This window comes from Bombus affinis, chromosome 1 (assembly GCF_024516045.1).
Source record: "Bombus affinis isolate iyBomAffi1 chromosome 1, iyBomAffi1.2, whole genome shotgun sequence".
Lineage (NCBI taxonomy): Eukaryota > Metazoa > Arthropoda > Insecta > Hymenoptera > Apidae > Bombus > Bombus affinis.
The window spans coordinates 3,203,245-3,225,719 of NC_066344.1; the positions used below are offsets into that span (position 1 = coordinate 3,203,245).

The following is a 22,475-nucleotide window of genomic DNA, read 5'->3' on the forward strand; positions in this document are numbered from 1 at the left end:
AATGCTGCTTTTAAAAGTATAAACCAATCCCCGGGAAATCCGTTAGATCGGTTTTCTCTGACCATACAAACCTAACACCATCTCTTTTGCTTTAATCACCGATCTATGAAACGGTCCATCACGTTCTCCAACGAGCGTACGACGAGATTCCGCGCTGTCCGCGTTCCACGCGGAAATAAAACGCGACACTCACGGCTAGACGGTTCGAAACGCGATCATAAAGGATTAACTATAGAGTCGCGGCTGCTTAATTGCTCGTGAAATGACAGCAACCGCGGAAAACTGAGTCACGTCTCGTGCACCGAATAAAAAATAAAAGTTTACCGGAAATGGTAAACTGATTAGCCTCGAAGAGCAAGCACGCTTATGTCGTACTGCAAATGAACGTCGACGCTTCAAACACGCTCCTGCGATCAGCCTGGCTCGTTGAGTTGGCTGGTTGAGTTGACTGGTTAACTCGCACTACAAAAGGGTAAGAACGTATGCGAGACCTTGACGCTAGGAAAAACGATCGTATAATTAGTAGAAGTAATTTACAGTTGGGAACAAAAATCAATGGACAGCTTATTTATGCGAGAATTTAAATACTAATTTCAATTATTTGCTGAATAATTTACGTATTATAAGGCTATATAGTAAATAAGACTTAAGTATGATACTACCTGTCCACTTATTTTTGTCCTCGACTGTATTCCCCAAAAATATGCGAATATTAATGTAATGTTACGACCAGACATTGATTTACTTAAAGTAAACAATATAGTAAATATTACGAATTGTTTATACAATTATATGTACCATTCTTGTACTTTTGTTGACAACATTCTGTAACAATGTAAATGCAAACGATGTAGCATACAACTAGACATTTTTTGGGCGAATAAAATTCTAATGCTAACTCGTTAACCAGGTTATAGCCAGAAACTCTTATAATCGCGAAATTAAAAATTGACGGAAACGAATCAATCTTAGATCAATTTTAATGTTTGCAGATATAGATATAATATAACTTACTATTGCTAGAATTGGAGCGAAATATTAAATAGTAGGTAGAAAAAAAAAAGAAATTGTTATATCCAAGAGAATGAGTATTGGCAGGTCCAACAGGTTAAAGATCGTATAATGTGCAAATATTAAAGTTTCTCACTGCTTGAAGAGAGAAGCATGACAGCTGAAAGTCTATAATCCTGTTTACAACACTTCTTGACATCAAGATCAGTTTAATATCCCTCCGGGCGATACACTGCTATTAAAAAGAAAGCAGAATGTTTAACGTGTTTGTAGGACATAAAAAATGCAGCGATGAAACTCCAGTAGCCAAAGTACCAAATTTGTTGCGCTACGACTTATGACGGAGTTAATAATTATAAATAAATAAATAATAAAACCATAATTTCTATGCTTATCGTTGAACGATAGTACTCGCAAGCGAAGCGGAAGTGAGCATCGAGATCGCATGATTCGCAGAAACGAGCCGCGTGATTTTCAACGCGGACATTATCGGCGCAAGAAACGGGACAGGAAGAAGCCACCATAGGACGGCGATGTTCACGTTACTCGTTGAAACGCGCCGTTCTTTTATAACGCGCCACCGGGCATACACGTGCACGGCGCTCGTTAACGCGACCATCAGTTTCACGCAGCGTACTGCAAAAAAGCAGGACGACAACGCAAAACGTGGCCGACTCTCGGCTGTTGACTTTTCCGGGCCCCTCTTTTTCGCTCCCACCACCGATCCACCCTAGCCAGTTGTCCGTTCTTTTATTTCTGATTTTTCAATTTCTATCCCTTTCGCATTACGCTCTCACCCGTATCCGCGGTTACGAACCACTCGATCCTTTCATGGCGAACGATTGTTCCACTTCCCGAAAGCGATTCTCTCAGCAAACAGAAAGACCGTTTAATATCTGCTTCCGCAAAACAGAACGGATGAATGCGAGTGGACTTTTGATTGCAGCTGCGAAAGATTTTCGAAAGATCCTGGGATTCTGGCGAGTCTGCTGGATTCCGCTATGAATTGCAATAGGAATTTGTTCGATAAGTATGAAGTAGTATGCTATGATACTGCAAGAATGGGAATTTAGGGCGATTTCGTGCGGGCGGTTGAGTTTTCAGCGTTGAGGATATTTCGACAATTATTATAGAAATCTTTTATGCGTATATTGTGCGCATTATATGTATAAAACGTATTGAAATTTATATTGATAGAATTGTAAAACAATGTGCAAATGTATATTGAAGTAAGAGTATATTTACTGCATACGTATATTTAGTAAGAAAATAGTATGAACAGCCATCTCAAACATACAATATATGTGAGGTTGTCACGATCGGCACCCTTCAAATTCGATGGACCGATGATGGAGACAAAGATGTGGCGGCCTTGGCGACAATGTATATCGCCGAAGTGCCCAATGAGTCATCGATATCCCAACGGTCCTTCCACCTTCCACATTCTAGAAGCGTGGCAACGGTCACGTACACCTACAGGGTAATGGGGATATTGAGAGATTTTTTTTTATATTTATTTCTCATTATTCACAATTTATCCATTTTGGACATTAGGTCGAATTTTTTAGCAGTTATATTAACATGTTGGTGGCTACCCCCAGCGAGGTACCATCCTCGCGTTTGCTAGGTTATATCCTTTGTGAGGTCTGCTGGGTGCTTCCTTTTTAGCCTTCTGTTATATTGAGAGGTGGCAAACAAAAAATTTATCATCTTTATTTATTTATCATCTTTAAATTAAACGTAAGAAACACAGATAAAAAAAACCTATAACCGTATTTTAAAATATTATCGTTTAAAGCATTACTGGTGGACATGTAGATATACGAATTGATTCTTGAACAGATAGAGCTTTCTTAATGTTAAACTTAATATTCAAACTTAAATATTTCTCATAAGTTTTGCAGAAATCCCGTAATCTACTTACTAGAAATTATCCAAAGTATCGATAAACGTTTCAGCACGTGTCAACTCACAGATGATTAGAAAAAGCAGGCGATGAAATTTTCGGATGAACGCATCAGACGAATCGCGTCATCTGATTACGAGATTAGAGGTGGTTCCGCTACAATCACCGCGGAACATTTCGTCCTCGACGGGCACCGCAGACCAAACACAGTGTCTGCCAATGAATTACGGCCGATGTGATGCGCAATCGTGCACGCATAATTTTCGGAAAACGCGAATAGTATAATGCATAATGACGAGTGGCGAACCGCGCGAACGACCGGCCATAGAGAATTTTCACATTTGCACTGCTGACGGTAAATCTCTTGCTTGTTCCAGGACTGCTCAGGCTGCAGCAGATCTACCAGGGCCTGAAACCAGGCAACGAATCGTTTCAAGTAGAAACAGTGAAAAGAATACAAAATATGTCCGAGGCGATCGATTTTCTGCGCAGTTTGGAAGAATTGAATAGGTGAGTTTTGGAATTTCATTTTCGATAAAATTTTGTTGAAAATTAGATATGTTTGGAGATTGGATAAGTTCCACGTTAAAATATAGAGCATCGAATATAACGAATGATATTTTAAACGATTTTTCGGCTTCGTTAAGGGATTTAACGAATGAATGGTTGCGTACATGAAGCTCGAAAATTAATATTTACGTTGAAATAGAACGCAGAATGTAATAATAAAAATTGTTGGGAATAATAAACGTAGCTTTGCTCGCGGGGCTGATTCATTCGTTGAATAACAAATTATTTTACAATTTTACTCTAAAAGCGCTATTTATGTCATTACGGCCAATGAAAGATTCAATTGCAGTTCAAAACGAAGGTAACGATTGCATATAAAAATATAACTATGCATATAACTATGCATAATAAAAATCACGAACTTTATTCCTTCGGAAATAATTATTTTATTTGGCAAATTTGCCGAGAATAAAAATTTAGTAAATCGTGAAACATACAGAATTTGCAAGAATATTCTATGAATGTAGGATATTTCGGTCGTTTTCTTACGAAACACAGTGCTGTATGAAAGAATAGTCAAAATCATTTTATCTACCAAGTTTGATCAATAATAAAAATTTAATACGTCACAAAAGGTATAACACGTGGACATTCTGTAAATCTATGATGCTTGTGATTTTTTACGATATAGAGGGAAAAAATATAGGCTCTCTGCAATCGTTGGCGCATTAGTATAGCTTTATTTTTCGAGCAGTAAAATCTGGCCGCATTTGGACAGGCTGACGGATCACGCTTTTGTGCGAGTAGGAGCGGTCACCGCGTATCTCGGCCGCAATTTACCACTGGCCACGCATTTGCACGGGCCAGGTAATCAACAACCAGCCTGACAATGAGCCCGAATCGAATGAACGTTCCCGTTACCAAAAACAAAACGTAACAATTTCGGATCGTTGCAGGCAAACGGCTCGTTGTACAGCGACTTTATCGTTGGAGGAACGACGCGGCTGGAATTATGTAAATTCATTACGGGTCCACAGGGTTGTTAGAACCTGTTCCGTAGCAGAGAAGTCGTGAAATATTTCACGAAATGGGGACGACAACGAATGCTCCTTGTTTAATTGTGATACTCACTTAAATGTGATACTATAAGCGAAATGAAAACGCGAAGGATATTCTATGAATAAATATATATATATCGTTTAAAAATTGAAAAATTTGCATAGTAAATCCTTTGGAATATAATAAAATCGTTTGGATGCGGTATTTATATGTTTAAACAATTGTGTAAGAAGATTATATTAATAAATCTTTCGAGATACGATAAAATTATTTGGATATGGTATCAAAATATGTATTTCGTTTAAATGGTAATTTATTTTGTTAACATATTAATAACGTTTCATTAAATCGCATTAAGACATTTCCATATATTTCAACGGATTTGTAGCACTCTATCAAAGTAGATTAAAGTATTTTAATATTTATCCAAGATATTATTTGAATTATTTTATTGACAGTTCTCGCGACTTTAATATCGTTCCCCTTGAAACTTTTAAAGATTACTCAAAGTGCCATCAACGTTACATCAGGATCACTCAAAGTCAATAGGAAACTCAATTTAGCTGTTACAGCAAGATTAAATAATAAACGATGTAAACTCTTTACAGATGGAGTAACAAGTACGTGATACTCGATTGTCCTACGGACATGGCGAAAGATATCGTGGTGAGCCACGTGAGGGATGTTGCACTTGGGAAAAGAACGTACCATTATTTATTAAGTGGATTGGTGAGTATTCGCCTTATGATTAAATAATGCAATAAAAGCGATGATCATTTTGAGCCATCGTATAATAATGAAAATACATATTTCGTTTCTGAGTTATAATTTATATATAAGTTATAATTTTTAATTTAAAAAGAAATCTTCCAGAAACGTAGAAGACTTTACAGTTCAATCAAAACTACTATGACGTCCGCACTTTTATTCGTGGTTTTATCTCACCAATCAGATAGATTCTGTACCGACACGATGGCTCGAGTAATTTCAAATAAACGAACACGCTTCTAGCACACGAATACAAAACCAACCCTTTTATTTCTATGGACGCGCAAGTAGAAATGCGGGAACACTCGACTGATTGCGAGCTTTGTGTCTTTTATACGATGTTGCAAACACGTTGTTTTCGTAAAATCAGATAATGGACGACCGATGGGAGAGCGAAGTGATCGAGTACGGCGCCATCAACATTACCGGGTTTCGAATCGTGGATGCTACGCGACCCTATGTCAAAGATTTCCTAGCTGGTTGGCATCGTCTCGACCCAGCTACGTCTCAAGGAGCTGGCCGCGAATCCATTTCTGTACGTATAGTACTCGTTCTTTCCTTACGACTATTTCGTATCACCCATACAATCTGGAAGTTAACGATACAAACCAGAACATCCTTATTTCTAAGGATTATCATATTTCCTTTGCACTGTGTTATCAGGTCGTCCGAAAAGTTTCTTTCGTTTTATAGGGAAATAATGGATGCGCAACATTTTCCGTTTTATATTATTTTATAAAATTAAATTTTGTTCTATCAAACTAAAGACCACAACGTTCGACAGATTAGGTTTCGACAGATTAGGTTTGTATAAAGATGCGTTGTTGTAAAAGACGTGTCTGTAAAAGAAAGACACTTTCCGGACAACCTAATATTTACAAATTAGAAATTTGTAAGTAAACTCGTACATTCGTAAACCCAATTAAACAAATGGAATTCACAAATGGAATATCGAACATCTATGTAATTGACGTTTAAGTGGTGGACGTTTCTTATTCAACACGATAGATGTATCGTAATCTTATTCGTAAGACCAAAGGCTGGAGATTTGAAAGACCACTCTGTACCGAAATTGTATATTTTTCTATTGCACATATTTTTAAAAAGTTGTCTCGTTTCTTGTGGTAAAACGATCTTTCCTTTTCTTTGAAAATCAAATATTATCCCTAGTTTCTAGTACCCCCAATAGTCTTGAACGCTCTCGGCAGTACCTGTCAAGCTGTAGTCGTCTTTCCAAGAGGGAGTCGCCTATTCGAGTTCCATATGGGCTGTCGAGTACCATCAAGTACTCCAATTTTCTACCCTAAGCGAACCAGTCTACTCCGGTTTCCGACTTGTTTTCGGATACTTAGCACGGTCAAGTGGACGCGATTGCACGTAAAAGGGACATTTCGAGTCGCCTGAAAAGAAAATCAAACTGAAGATCCGTAACCCGAGTAACCTGACTCTTTGTCAGACAAAAGAAACCAGGTCTGAATCAAATTAATGTTGGATAAGTCTAAAATACTATACATGGTAATTTATATTGCTTTCATCGAGCAATAAATTTTGAAGAATTACCGAATAAAACTTAATAAAAGATGCAGGAAGATTAAGATGCAGAAAGAAAGAGTATAAAGCGTGTTTAAAATGATGTCTTTTAGCAATTTGATTGAATTTTGTTGATTCTGTGAATTTTATTATTTAGTGTTATATTATTCGGTGGTTGAAACAAATGTTTCATCACAATCAAATCACAAAATCATCTGTTAATTACTTCAAATGTAAAAAGAAATGGTTGTAATAGTTACATAAGCTTCTTTATTAAAAACTTAATAAATATACAGAATTTTTAATATTATGAAAACTAATATTTTTAAAATATTCAAGAGGGTGAAAAAATACACATTTAATATAAATAAATTTAATAAATATAGGATTGATTGACAGCATATTGAATTTAAAGATTTCTCCTCTATAAAAAAAAAAAAAAAAAAAAAAAATGAAAAAACGTGAGTTGCATGGCTCCTTCGCGATCTTCCGTCGAAAAAAGATGTAAACTAATGTAATTTAAAAAAAATTTCGTCGGATAGTATTACACAAAACTACAAATAAAAATAGGGAAAAGTTGAAGTGTTGAACAGAAAATTACATTAAATTACACGAAAGCGTTAGAGAACGCTTTGAAATATCGTACGAATATTGTACAACATCGAATATCACGTAACTTCGTAGACGATCTAAAATTCACAATAACAGCGAATGGTAGCTATGAATCATTTTTACCTTTCTAGCACTATCGAAGTATGTTACCAAGTCCATTGAAATCATGCAACAATATTTACACAAGGCTATCAAACATTTTCAGCACTTTCAGCAATGTTATACAATATCGAAAATCGATAGACACGCCCTTATATGTTTTTTCCTTCGCAACAATATTGCTAAGTGCTCCGTCGATTCGCAATAACATAGCATAAGAATGTTAGGGTAGGATACGATTGAGCCAGAAAGATATTTGACCGAAGTAATTTGCAGGTAATTTGCCTTGTAATTCGTCAAATTCGGTTATGAACAATTTTTAAGTTTGCAGTTCCGGTCGATTTTCATCCGACGTTTCTGCAACTCGACTTATATGTTGTCATATTGCGTTTACTTTAACGATGATTCGGGATCCATCTAACAACTGTAGATCCCACGTGTCTCTGACGGTATAAAAATCATTGTTACTCGCTCTGTGTATACGCACTGAGACATTAGAGTACCACGGTCTTAGTGTCGAAAACAGAGAATGTGTTATTTAATTAGCGATAAAAAGCTCGCAGGTTGCAAGCCATACGAATTGCAATAACAATAAAGAAAGGAATAAATTTTTAAGTAACCTACATTTAAAAACAGACCAGACTCGTCGTTAGCGAAGTAAAACAAACAGTAAAATACATATTCGTATATCGTATACTTACACTGACAGCTCGACAACTATAGTTCTCTAGGAGAATTCTCAATTTCTACTTGTTGAAAGGAGAAATGTTTGTCCAATGTTGCTATCTTCACTTATAATTGTCATAATTCAACAACGTGTGTAGGTTACTTTCTTTCTGCAAGTTATTTTGTTACTTAATTTATTAGTTTCTATATCATACCTTGACTCAACTATAGAGTTGTTCCCGTTTGTGGTATCTTTCCTTGTTGGACCTAAAGTACACGATATTTTCTCATGTTTTCGTTATTATATTAAAAACTAATGATACCTCATAATATACATATATATATAATGAATTTGATTATTCGAGACAAAGTTCAAGACTGAATTTTAAGACGTCTAATCTTGGGTGACTTAAATATCTTATTACTTTACTATATAAATTATTCCAAGATGTTGGGATAGTGTTACACAACGTAACGATGAATTTCATTCGACCATAACCGTTACCTCAAACCGGTATCAACCCTCGCACGTCCATCGTAGAATTTTACTGCGATCTATCAAGGAGTCATAATCTCACCGAAACGATCGATGGTTATCACGATCTTGAGTAACGTTGCTACTTCCGTAGTTTTGGAATAGATTCGATCCATAAGATCCGAATATAATGGTACGTGAGAGCGCTCAAACACTTCGAGGAACTTTTCATCAATATTCTATGTGTGTTGTACAAAACACTTCAAAATTTAATTAACGCGAAATTTAATTAGACGAAGCAATCGTGAGCATATTGGTAAAAGTTGGAAGAGATCTGAAAATATATCTAGAACAGTACAATAATAAATAAATAATAGTACAATATTAGTAACCTACAATATATATATTTATGGTCAATTTCTTTAATCGTGCGCATATGAAAATGAATCTGCATAAAAATCCGCAATCTAGCAATGAGTCATTACAGAACGCATAAAGTTCCAAAGTTTCGTACGACGTACATGTTTTCTTTTTAATTATTATTATTTAATTTGTTCTTTAATTCTAACTTAATTGCTAAATAACATGTGGGTGGCTACCACCAGCGGGATACCATCTTCCAGTTGGCTATTTTATTTCTTTAGCGAGGTCAATGGGGTGTTTTCTTTTTGGTCTTCTTTGCTCGCCTCAGCAGCCAGCTGGTTTCGATGTGTTGCCGTTCTTTCCTTGTATTTTTGCGTACCTGCTGATTTCATCTTTAACCGCTGATATTACGTACATATTATACAAATGAAAATTTCCTATAGTAGATGTTCAAACATTTTCGTGAGCCACTGTAACTTGAAAGACTGTGTGCGACCCAACGCGCCGATTATCCTGATCGATCCTCGTGCAATTTCTGTCCACGGTTTCCCAACTTTGGCCACGTGCCCGATGTGTCCCCGTACTCGTGAATCTGCGTACGTCCCGCGAGAACTATAAACGATTTTCTCGGTTCCCAGAGTCAGCTTAACCGCGCCGTCCGGAAACGACCACGAAGAAACTTCCCTTCGCCCTCCGGTAATCGTGTCCACGCGATCATTTCAATTATTACGACGATTAACAGAGGACTTGGATTGCCAAATCGAGTCTGGTACGTTTGCTTGTCTCCTGTAACAATGACGAATGGCCAGTTGACGAGGATCGATTGGATGTTTTGAAACTGGCCAGGTTTTGCGCTTGATAAAATGGATTTTGATAGGGGAACTCGATGTGACAGGTGGAATTATAAATTGGTAATTTGTTTGATTGCGTATAGAATGGCGGGAATAATTATAGAATTCGAGCAACTTTTAATACGTTTTGCAGATTGGAAAAAAAATCCTAGGAAGTAATATGATTTGATTAAGAGTCATTTTTCCACGTACATCCTAAGGAAATTATAAATTATCTATTGTGTATCCATTCGAAAGAACTGTGACTAAATATACATTTTTTTTTCTTTATTATTTAATTTATATTTTACGATTTGTCCAGCTGGACATTTGGCAAATTTTTCTAACTTAATTGCTAAATAACATGTGGATGGTTAAACAAATAACAGATATCCCCAGCGGGATACCATCTTCGAGTTTGACTATTTTATTTCTTTAGTGAGATTAGTGGGGTGTTTCCTTCTTAGTCTTCTTTCTATGAGAGTTTTGCTCGCTTGAGCAGCCAGCTGATTTGGATGTGTTGCCGTTCTTTCCTTGACTAAATATAAATCTATATAAATTATATGATTATATTAATATAATTATGTATATATGTAATATCACCAGGAAATAATAACACAGTCCTTTAGAGACTCTAAACGATTTGCACGATTCAAACCATTATATTAATACTTTTTAATATTGTATAGTTAGATGAGATAAAGAGCAGAAAAATAGAAGCAGTGTTTTAAGAAACAAGTGACTTTTTCATGATATACTGCGAGCATTACAGTTAAGAAAATCCTAAGTCACGGAGAAGGAATTTTATATCGCTTTTAATGCATACATGATAAACTTTTAGTATATCGATGTTGCATGTATATCAGGTTACACTCTGTGAGAAAACTCTCTTTAGATTCACGATACTTACTTCTCGAGCCGCGTTTAAAAGCAAGCTTCATGTATAATTCATACCGCTATTTATAGCGACTGTATCTCTAACTGGAAAAGAAAACAGCCCTATAAAGGTCATTGCAATTACCATGATTTCTTTCTTACTTTAATCACTTTAAAACCGCAAAATACCCTTCTCAATTTTATTATATACACATACACAAATAACGCACCGTGTAATCCAACATTAGATATTATTGAGAATTGTGGATTTTAATCGCCGAAATAAAAGTAAAGGAACACTAAGGTTACACTTAGAATTCATATAAAAATAGTTTTAGATTTATTTACCTCTTTGTCTCACCATCTTCTATACCCTTGAAAATTAATGAAAATAAATCCTGTCATATAATCTTCACGCTGCGAAAACAAACCTGCCCACAGGTGACCATAAATGATATTCCAATTCCAAACAAAAAGTCAGTCAGATATCTAGGCATAATTCTGGACAAAAAAATGACATGGAAACGACACATCGTAGACAAACCCAAACAACTTGAATCAAAATTAAAAAACTTCTACTGGCTCATTGGCAGGAGCTTCAACTTAATCGTGCAGAGTAAAATAATGCTATATAAAAGCCATGTTTGGACCTATGGGAACCAACTATGGGGAACAGCGAGTAATTGCAACATAGAAATTCTTCAACGATTCCAATTAAAAACTCTAAGATCCTTAATAGATGCACCTTGGTATGTTACCAACGAAACGATACACCACAACCTTAAGATACCCACAGTTAAAGAAGAAGTATCAAAATTCAGCAACAGATATAATACAAGAGTTGACGACCACCAAAACCCATTAGTTACACAATTACTTGACACGGCGGATCAGATCCGCAGACTAAAAAGACAATATCCTTTAGATTTAAGCATCAGATTCAACTAGAAACAAACATACGATAAACACATATTATTCAAGGTAAATTATCACGCCAGAATAATTTACTTATAATTCTCAATGTGAATTGATTGTAAAATTCTTCCAAATAAATAAAGAATCTTCTACACCACACTGTCAACGGAACAGTTACATTCGTCTGTTTTTCGCGACGCTGTGCATGCACATACTTCCATACATTCATATTCACGTACGTGTGTCACTACTACGTGGCTAATCTAGTCTAGCACACAAAATTATACATATATCAATAAATATATTAAATTTTATAAAATATCTTGAAATACCATATGACGAAACAACGTTAGAAAAGTGAATTTCATTTGTGAAATGTTAGACACATCCTATGTTACCCCAAGTTACGATGTTACGATGTTCTACGATTTTCTTCGCGTTAGGCGCAAGCTGCGCTGATGTACGACGCCGTATTCGTCCTCGTCGAGGCGTTCAACAAGTTTCTGAGAAAAAAGCCGGATAGAAGCAACGTGAGGCGAACAGGGATTCCTGGCGGCAGTCAAATTACCAATGGCACCAGGGCACTGGATTGCAATAACAGTCGGGGCTGGGTGACGCCATTTGAATATGGCGATAAAATTTCCAAGAATCTGAGAAAAGTAAGTAGACGCTAACTTCTTTTTCCACAAAGCCCAAAAATTGTTTTAAAAATAGATATCATGTAGTATAGTGAATCTAACCTTTGTCTTTGCTTTTACAGCTGAGTATAGTAACTAGATAGTTACTATAAAATCACGGCTCATTGCCAGCTGCAACATAAAAATTCCATTACTAATTATATGTTTCATTCGCTGTTCAAACATCCATTTTGATTTTCAAGTCTCACCTTCTATTTGCTGTATTGAGTATTTAAGTTGTATATTATACGCCATGGCATTCACACAGACAGAATTTATTTCAAACTATCGTTCAGACATCTTAATATTAGAAAATTCAGTTTGTAATAACGAAACGCACATTTTATTTAAAAACCAACTTTGTTATCCACAAGTACATACATCGTACCAAACATGTTATGCAACGTTTACAAAAATACAATAGTCTAAAACGTAAACTACTCAGTTAGAAATTAACACACCGTCGTATTGGGCAAAATTATTGCCACAAGTGCAAGTTACCGTGAAATCTGTTTTACAAAAAAAAAAAAAAAAAAAAGAAGAGAGAGAAAAAAAGAAATAATTCATCATTCACAACCAACTACTTTTCTCACATATACGAGGTCAGATATAATATAGGAAGCACACACAAAACTTTTTCCAGGTTGTGATTAATTATTATATGATTTACCGAGATGCAGTTGGAAAAATTTATAAACCGATCACTCCTGCTATAAGAATTTCGTAATCGTTCAATTTTGGTACCAAATGCACAAACTGGGAATCTATTTATGTTTCATGAATTCTTCATGAACAGCTTTTACGACATGATCGTTTATTCGCTACGCGTACATCTAATATTGGCACATATTTCCAACGAACGCGGTATTCATATTAAAAACATGACAAGACTACGCAGCTCTGTCGAAATGATTCATTCGGAAATTCTTGAAGCGCGGACAGAAACGCAGAAATAGTCAATATATTTGAAATACCGGTGGCAACCGAAATTACCAAGGACCCTTGCCGACGTTTCTCTGCCATTGACAGTAATTGGCGGTTATTCTGACTCTAACGGCATTCCTACGTCCACGTCAGATCGTCCCCCTTCGTTCTATATACGTACGTATACAGTTACACCGGAAATGGCGTCCCTATATCTGCACCTCTGCTCCTCTTCATCAATTTATCGTCTGACAAGATCAAGAAATTCCTCTTAGGCGAAAGAAATTTTTCCAAATTGACAATCATCGATAAAAATTTGCGTATGACAGTAGCGTATAATCAACGATTTCAGAAAAATAAATGTAATTTTCGTAAAGTGTCGTACCTGTTAGTCGTGTTTGTATTTATACAAGTCAAGTTGTATTTGACTCGAAATCACTTCAATTCAAATAACATGAATTTAAGTAAATATCTGATGAAGAATATTTAATATAGCATATATTTTAAAGTTAATTTAGTTTAAGAAATGGAGATATTTCGAAGAATTTCAGCTTCACGTGAAGTGTGAAAGGATATTTTAAGTTTAGTAAGTAACCGATACACACTGATAAAGTGCGATTGAGTAGCTTGGTTTTAAGTCGTTTGAGGCACGTAAATTGACTAATTTGAACGAAGCTTAGAAAGCTCAAAGAAAGTTCACAAGTGCTGTATTGGGAAAAATAATAGAGAAATTTGAATTTATTTTGCTTCCATCTCATTTTGTAAATGTTTATGCTACCAGAGATGAAGATACTTTCTGTTGTGTTTTAGTGTTTGTTGATCGCTTATTAACTTCTTCGCCCTTCCACTACAATCCTCTGTAAAATTCTGATATTTTCTCAACAATGACAACGAACGATAAACAAATATTTTCGAATTTTACTAGATGATTATAAAACAAGCATACGCTATCGTGATATTCGCAGCACGGAAGTATAAAAGAGAAGTGGGTCATGACATACTAAAATCTTGCTTATATGAAACTACACTTTGACTGAAAAATAGTCAAGTTACTAAATACGATATATCTCCATTTTAATCGTTTCATATATAATTGACAAAAAGCTGATATATTATTTTTAAAAATATCAATAAAATATAAATAAGATATATCTTATCGAAAAAGTGCTACATTTGGTTTTAGACAACGTAATCTCCGCAAACACGTGCCACTGTGTATTTAAAAACCATAAAAACAGAGCTGCAAAATGTAAAACTCACGCGTGTTTAACTTTCAGGTGGAAATCGAGGGACTAACTGGGGAGATCCGCTTCAACGATGACGGTCGCAGGCACAATTACACCCTCCACGTCGTCGAGATGACGGTCAACAGCGCCATGGTCAAAGTAAATATTTTTTTCACCCAACGAACACGAGCCGCATGCCTCCACCTCCAGGGACCGAGGCCAAAATGTAATCGGACAGTTTCGAAATTTTACAACGTAAAAAAAAAAAGAGAAAAAAAACATCGAAATTGTCGCGTGGAAAAACTCGACAATACCAATCCCTTTTAATTCCTCGTTTTATGTTGTTTGCTGTTTGACGAAGTCTACGGTCCGATGACTTTACGCAGCAATGTTGACTATCGGTGACTATCGACCGACATGGACGCGAACATCGCTGTACGAACTTCATAGAGATAGCGACGTGGCTGGAAAGCTATTAACCGTTCACGATTTACCTTTCAAGGTAGCTGAATGGACAGACGAGGCTGGATTCCAGGCCATCGCCGCGAAATACATTCGACTTCGACCGCATACCGAAATTGAGAAGAATAAGACCTACATTGTCACTACTATTGTGGTAAGACATTATGTTACGGTGTTTCTAAACACTCAAAAACCGATGGACACGTAATATTTTCGCTTAAAAGCGGTAAAACAATTTTTTAAATTTTTAAATTTTAAATTTTCACAATGACCAGATGACGTATTAATGATTCTTTGGGTTTCAATCGTATTGTTAGTACGTTGTGTTTTGTTTAAAATTGCACTTGTTCAAGCCAGACTCGAAGCGTCTACGAAATATCGGAATAGGGCGTAACATGCTAATAACACGACTGAAGCCCAGTAACTCACAAATATGTCATTGTTATGCTTTACTACAAAAGGGGAAAAAGTTATAGGATCTGTAAAACAATGTAAGAAATACCATTTAATTTAATACTCCATAAGATACAAAATGCAGCTAATGCATAAAATGCTAATGTATTGGTAATTTGTAATTTAAAATTGACAATCTATATCAAATATTGAAGTTTTATCCTAAGATCTTTTAGGGTGAGTGTAAATTTACATATGTATGTGTAAATGAAATGGATATAAATTGAATATCTGAATCGAGTATTGGTTCAATAAATCTGTATCAACTAAATTGTCCTATTTATTTATATTACTTTTTAATGCCACAGGAGGAACCGTACATAATGAAGAAGAAATCAGACACTGGGGAGATATTGACTGGCAATGATAGTTACGAGGGCTACTGCAAGGATCTAGCTGATCTTATAGCTAAGAAATTGGGAATATCGTGTAAGTATTTTATTTTCAATGTACATGCTATTACACGATTTTCAAAGTTTATATCTTTATGTATTTTGTACAAGATAAAAAGTAATTAAACTGAACTAAATTAAATTACAAGAATGTCTTGTCCTCCTATTTATTCTCTCGAGTTATTGGCAATTGTTACACGATAACTGAAGCTCATCCAATCGAACTATAAATGCTCGTACATATGACTATCATTGATATATCAATTTTATGAAAAATAGAAATAAAATTAAAAAAGAGGATGTTACACAAGAAGCCCCTGGTTACCCCGCCCTTAGAGGTTCAAGAACCTTCTTCTGGCCCACTATTCATCCAAATTGAAATCGAACACTCAAAAAATTACCATTACTTTAACAATAATTTCACAACTTGTAAAATATCGATAATAAATTTAATATACATATATACATTAAATTTCCCTTTTCTAGATGAGTTACGAATAGTTAAAGACGGTAAATACGGAATGGAAAATCCAGACGTTCCCGGTGGTTGGGACGGCATGGTCGGCGAGCTGATTCGGAAAGTAAGTTCCAAAGAAGTCAATGAATACATTTCATCGCGATCTAGATGCGTTTTTCACAATAATACACTTTGGATGTCGGTGTATTGGGGCGGACTAAACGATTTCGTGTAACTACGCGAAAGATTGTACTATTGATCGAGGTCCAACGAAACGAACGTTCAACGAACTGTTTTATCTTTGGGCAGAAAGTACGAGGCTTTTCCACCAGATGCCACGAGCTTGCAAGCTCTTTGATCTTGTCTGCTGTATTTTCAGCTACATCTGGTGGACGAACTTCGAAAGAATGAAATGGGAACGCGAGAGCTGTTTATTCGCATTTGACGAAAATGATTCCATAATGAAACATTTAGTGTATTATTATTATTATCAAAGAGTTATATCAATATAGTTTATACTAAATTGTTGAATAATTCTTCAAATAACAAGCATATTGCTTGGACGACGTATTTTATTGTAAAACTGAAAAGTGTTGTAAATTTTACCTTTTGTAATATTGTTTATTGTTATCTTCCTGTTTTATAATGTAAATTGTTTTATTAACAGTTGTACTATATTTTTAGGAAGCAGACATTGCCATTGCTCCAATGACAATCACTTCTGAACGTGAACGAGTGATCGATTTTAGTAAACCTTTCATGTCACTGGGTATTAGTATCATGATCAAGAAGCCCATCAAACAGAAACCTGGTGTGTTCAGCTTCTTGAATCCGCTGAGCAAAGAGATCTGGGTCTGCGTTATCTTCTCCTACATCGGTGTATCCATCGTTCTTTTTACCGTGTCCAGGTAAATGCGATTTTTCCGGAACTGTTCGCTTCTTTCGACGGATACACGGTTAAGTAGATACGGTCGGTATATGCTCAGACATACGGCAATACGTATGTTCCATGCGTTTAATGTTTCTTTTATTATGAAGCACACTTAATACTTTTCAAATTCGATTTAAACATAGTATTTTGATTAACAATAGAGAAGTTCCTCAATATTTTCAATACGATAACTGAATATTTTACAAGTGAATTTCTGTGAAATATTGAAAATTTCTAACTTTCTTTCGTTATATATTGCATCGTGTATTGCGCTCGTATGATAAAGCAATGATAACGCGTGTAATATTTTATATAAAAATATTTGCTATTGCTATAACTACTTCCAAAAGGCAATTTTTTTTTTAATTAAGTAAATAAACGAAATTCAGGGAAAACTACAAGTATATATAGTAGCAAGGATTATACATTTTTATTTTCGTTCATACGTATGTTTATATATTCTATCCTCCAATATATATAACACGTATCCCTGCATTGTAAATGAAGGAAAAGGGAAGCTAGGCCTTAGAGCTAGAGAAAGCAGTAATTTATTGTCACAGAAATTCCCGTATTCGTGATTGATCGACACATTCAATGCCACACACAAACCACACGACATTAGCTTCCCTTTAGCCTTTCCCTGTCCATGGCTAATTACACAACAGCTTGTTTACCTCTTCGCCACAGTTATGGACTCTCGACAATTATACGTGCATTTATCACGATTCGCCCCTGCTTTTATTTCAATTCTTTTCTTGTTATTTATCGTTCCTTATCTCACGTGACTTTCCCAAATACGATTTTAAACGATCACGAGAATACGATCGCAATCTCGATGAAAAACCGATAAAACCTAAACAATTGAAAGTTTAATTACCGAATAGCGGATACCTTGATCAATCATTGTTTTTCTCTTGAGTTCCTGATTAATTAGCCAAGAAAAATATGGCCAGAGGGACTTCAGATTTTCTTTTGATGATTAAATTTTATCTTCTTTAATAAACGTTTTTCTTAAACCTCAACTCGTATTGTTGGGTCATACGTGACTACTGTAGATTAGCTTAGGTCAGATAATTTTAAGGTATTTTATATTTTGTGTTTTATGTGTTCTATATTTTATATGATAAAGATCACTGGTATCGGTAGTGAGATCATTTATTGTATAAAATAAGAATCCTAATATTAGCTGACCTAACATACGTTATTGGAGTAATCCAGTGATAGAGGCAATACCTATGACACGATAATTTCAATTCACGATTAACCCAAATCTTTAGTCGTAAAATTAATTTCCTTAAAAGAAATTTACAATTTAAATCAAACAAAGCTTTTAAAAGAGCTAAGAGTCAAAAAGATTCAAAAGTAAGAAATCTTCAAATTCAAACAGCTCACGGAATATCAAATCCATTATTCAATCTATTTATTCTACATGCAAAATATTAAATCCTAATCGTCTGTCTTAAAAAACATAAACGTAATACATAAAGGATTCGTCATTAATTTCACACGTTCTCCACAGATTCTCCCCATACGAATGGAGAGTACTGACTCTAAGCACCGGTGGGGATCCCACAATGGGTACAAGGAACGATCCCACGCTACAACATCCACACGGATCGCAAGGATCTCCCCACATTCCAACCTCGAGCATGGCGAACGATTTCAGTATCATCAACAGCCTTTGGTTCGCATTAGCCGCCTTCATGCAGCAAGGCTGTGACATATCACCCAGGTATTCGTTCATTTCCTCCTTTGCAACGATCATCCTCTGAGCCTCGTGGTAACGTGAATTGCTATCAAATGCAGGTGCTTTGTAAAAATGAATTACCTTAATCTCGGTCAATTATCAAGCTTTCTTTTTACGTCGCGCTCGAGTCCTCTTATCAGTCAGATGGTGCTATCCTGGGAGCTTCTAGAACTACTCTTATCTCGAAACGTTGAGTAAAAGCAAGCTGAACATCTTTTATCAGTATCCGGATAGCGATCGAAGCGCACGTGGAGAAAGGTTTGAAAAATGTTTGCCTGGTCGTTTAGCGGAACAACGCAACGATAGGAAGCGTTGCGTGTTACGAGGGAAAAGATAGCTAGTTTCTTTCTCCACTAATTATAGCTACTTTCACCCTGCGTCCTGTTTCCATTTCCGCGGTACAAGCAAATGGGGTGAAGTGCATAAAGTACACGGCGCACACAGAAGAATGGTTGTCTTTTAGTTGGAACAGGTCAACCGCGTTCTCTGCTAATGAGATGAATTGGATAAGATTCTAAAGGTTCGTCGCCCTGAACTCGCTTAAAGTCAACTGGTTAAACACTTCGCGGTTCTTTTTTTGTTTTCATAAGAACAGCGATTCCTTTAAAAGAGATTATTTCTGCATAATTAACAAGTTTCGATCGAAGATACGATAAATTGCGAAGGATCTAATAGGCGCTCTTATAAACACCTCACGATGATGTATTGTTTTACTGTATGATTGTGATTAACTGTGTTGAATAATGTATCGAACCTAATACATACTTATTCTCCTAATACGAACCCAATACCTAGTTCTCATTTAGACATCGATTAATATACCAAAGGAATTTTTATAAAAGTGTGTCCTACTAAAAAGAACCTTTCTATTTCATCGGAGACGTGTTCATAATAAACAATAATTATTATATTCTATACGTTATTTTGCTTACTTTTCAAAACCATTTCATCGAAGCGCATAAGAATAAAAATGCGATAGCTACGATATAAAAAGTATTATTTATCGTTAAAAAATTGCATGGAGGCAACGTGTGCGTCAATAGCAGCGATTACGTTAAAGAGGAAAACAGATATTTCGTATGTAACGACCTAATACAGGTTTAAGATGTCCTTCAACGCATGATCTCCATCGCCAACCGGTAGCAGATAGCTGAGCGATGATAACCTTTAGGAGGGTGATTTACTGGGTTCGCCACCCGGGGGTTAAGGTGCAGGGTAATTACTGTTGCAAATTCCTTCGTTTAAATTACAACTGCGTGCCAGGTAAACGGCGATTATAAACCGCGTGGCCAGAATTATCAGAATATAATCGGATTACATTTCGTAGTCTCGTGCCGGGCGTAATTTAGAACGGCTCTCTCGCAATCAGCGCCGTGATTAGGCCTCCTAGGCTATTTGAGGGTGGCTCATTTGAATGAGCGTGCCGTTTCGTAGCCGCGGCTCGAAAATTCCATTAGCGACACGCTTTGCCGCCAACCGAGGCCGTATGTGCTACAGTGCCTATAAAAAGTATTCGAACGTTTATCATAAAATTCTTTTATATGCGTTGTACGAAACTTTTTGAAATTTCATTAGCACTATAACGAAACACGACTATCATGATTATAATAGTAAAGCTTAAAGTCGATGTAGAAGTTAAGTTACCAGACATTTGTTGCAAATATATTTGTAGTGAAAACTTGTACACATAATTAGTGTTAAAGATGATCTCATTAAATATCGTGGCTTACCAATATTGTAAGTAATCAAACGTTCAAATATTTTGCTGATTTTAGCGAAATATGCGCTTTCAATAGATATCTTGTAACTTTTAAATATATTTTCAGATTTGTTTAAAAATTTACCAATATAATCGTGATAACCGTATCGTATTACGATGATAATGAGATTTCAAAATATTTTCTGCAATATATACAGAAGAAGTTTCTATGATTTTTCGAATACTTTCGTGAGTCACTGTACACTGGCTACAAAAAGTATTTACATACCCTTATTTTCCAATAAGGCGCCTTTTTTATCAAGTTCAAATGTAAATGAAAGTACTACTAAATCATAGGAAATTTAATAGGGTTGGATTTAATTAATTAGTATGTAGATGTGATAATAACAACAATGATATGCAAATACCTTTCATAGCCATTGTACATATGTATATATGTATGTATGTATGTACGTGTCCGATCCAATTCGAGCCCCTTTTTCCCCGCCTTTATATCCTTCTTCCCACGCATGGAACATTGATCAACTGACCTACGATCGCGGATAATACATTTCATGCCGAGCCAAGTTCTCGCCTTCTTTTTGCATAAATGTCCATGTGATTTTACCGCATTTTTACCCGGTTTTCGTGTACGACGAATAATTGACGTGTTTCTTCTGCTCGTAGAACGTGTCGAGATTATGCAGAGTTATACGGTTATTCTTGGATTACGATCAGATATCTTTTATCGCTTATTAACTATAGAAATATGTATAGATTTTTAAATATTTTTTAAAGAAATAAATAATGCAATTTAAGATTAATTTTACTTAAACGCTTGTTAAAATACGCTGTTACATATGAACCTCTCAAAGGTAAAATTTATCAAGACCACTTTTTATAAAGTTATCATTATTCAGACACGTAATTAGTATTTGGCATCCTAAAGGAGAAATCTTATTTTCATAAATTTATTTATTTTATATATTATTTATACATTATTTAAAGAGGTGGCATAAATAGTTGTAGGTTCCAAGGAAAATTTAATGAAATAATATTCATCGTTCTTCTTTGCATTTTACTTTACAACGTTGCTTCTGTACGATTAGTATACATATATATACAACATCTAACGTGACAAGTTCACGATAAAGAACATGTCACTTGCCAAAACATTTATGTTATATAATTTTGGTATATTTTAACATAGACACGAATATAACGAAACTCTTCGAATTGGCATAATCATGCAATAATTTTAAAGTGCCTTCACATTAAAATGCCTTAGAAAATATAGCATAACTTAAAAGAATTTCCCAAACGATGTAATATTGTCAAATATCAAATATCACAAAAATCAATAGTATCTTTTTCACTAATTTTCACTACATGAATTTTCATTTATTCGTTTCAACCTACGTAAAATTATCAAACGTGTAATGTATTTTACGGAACACTGAAACGTAACAAAACGTAATACACTTTCGACATGCGCTAATCCTTCCTAAGTCCCTCGAACGGGATATATCGTTCGTTTTAAAACAAACAGGAGCTCGAAATTGCGAAGGATGAAACCGTTCGCAACTGAAAGTCTCGTAAATCTTTGGAGGAGCGATCGCGACGTTTTCGCGGGCCGTTTCAGTCGCTTCGGAACTGGGTCTCGATTAATTTCCATTCCACCATGCCAACCCATCGCGAGGTAGCCTCCTTGATTAATGGTTTAAATATTCGCGCAGCGCCCATATGAATTGTAAATTTCGCGGAACCTTCTGTCCCCCGCCTCCGCCGCCTCTCGTTCCGCTTCTTCCGCGATACGACTTGTGATTCCGCCGTGGACACCATGTAAAGCTTCGTTATTAAATATCGTCACATCTACTGGACGAAAAG

At 35.7% G+C, this 22,475-nt stretch overlaps 1 protein-coding gene and 1 long non-coding RNA gene across 5 annotated transcripts in view; one reads left to right on the top strand and one right to left on the bottom strand.

The window, feature by feature from the left end:
* LOC126925934 (glutamate receptor 1) overlaps positions 1-22,475 on the top strand; it is a 335,799-nt gene that overhangs the window by 300,039 nt on the left and 13,285 nt on the right. For both annotated transcript variants that reach the window (XM_050742285.1, XM_050742915.1), the window contains exons 5-14: positions 3,295-3,427; positions 5,095-5,215; positions 5,625-5,789; positions 12,064-12,279; positions 14,499-14,606; positions 14,950-15,063; positions 15,671-15,791; positions 16,241-16,335; positions 16,896-17,119; positions 18,662-18,874. In XM_050742285.1, coding sequence (XP_050598242.1) covers positions 3,295-3,427; positions 5,095-5,215; positions 5,625-5,789; positions 12,064-12,279; positions 14,499-14,606; positions 14,950-15,063; positions 15,671-15,791; positions 16,241-16,335; positions 16,896-17,119; positions 18,662-18,874 — 1,510 coding nt within the window. The remainder of the gene's footprint in view (positions 1-3,294; positions 3,428-5,094; positions 5,216-5,624; positions 5,790-12,063; positions 12,280-14,498; positions 14,607-14,949; positions 15,064-15,670; positions 15,792-16,240; positions 16,336-16,895; positions 17,120-18,661; positions 18,875-22,475) is intronic.
* Positions 1-22,475, bottom strand: part of LOC126916161 (uncharacterized) — a 218,078-nt gene that overhangs the window by 41,294 nt on the left and 154,309 nt on the right. The gene's annotated exons all lie outside the window — the stretch shown is intronic.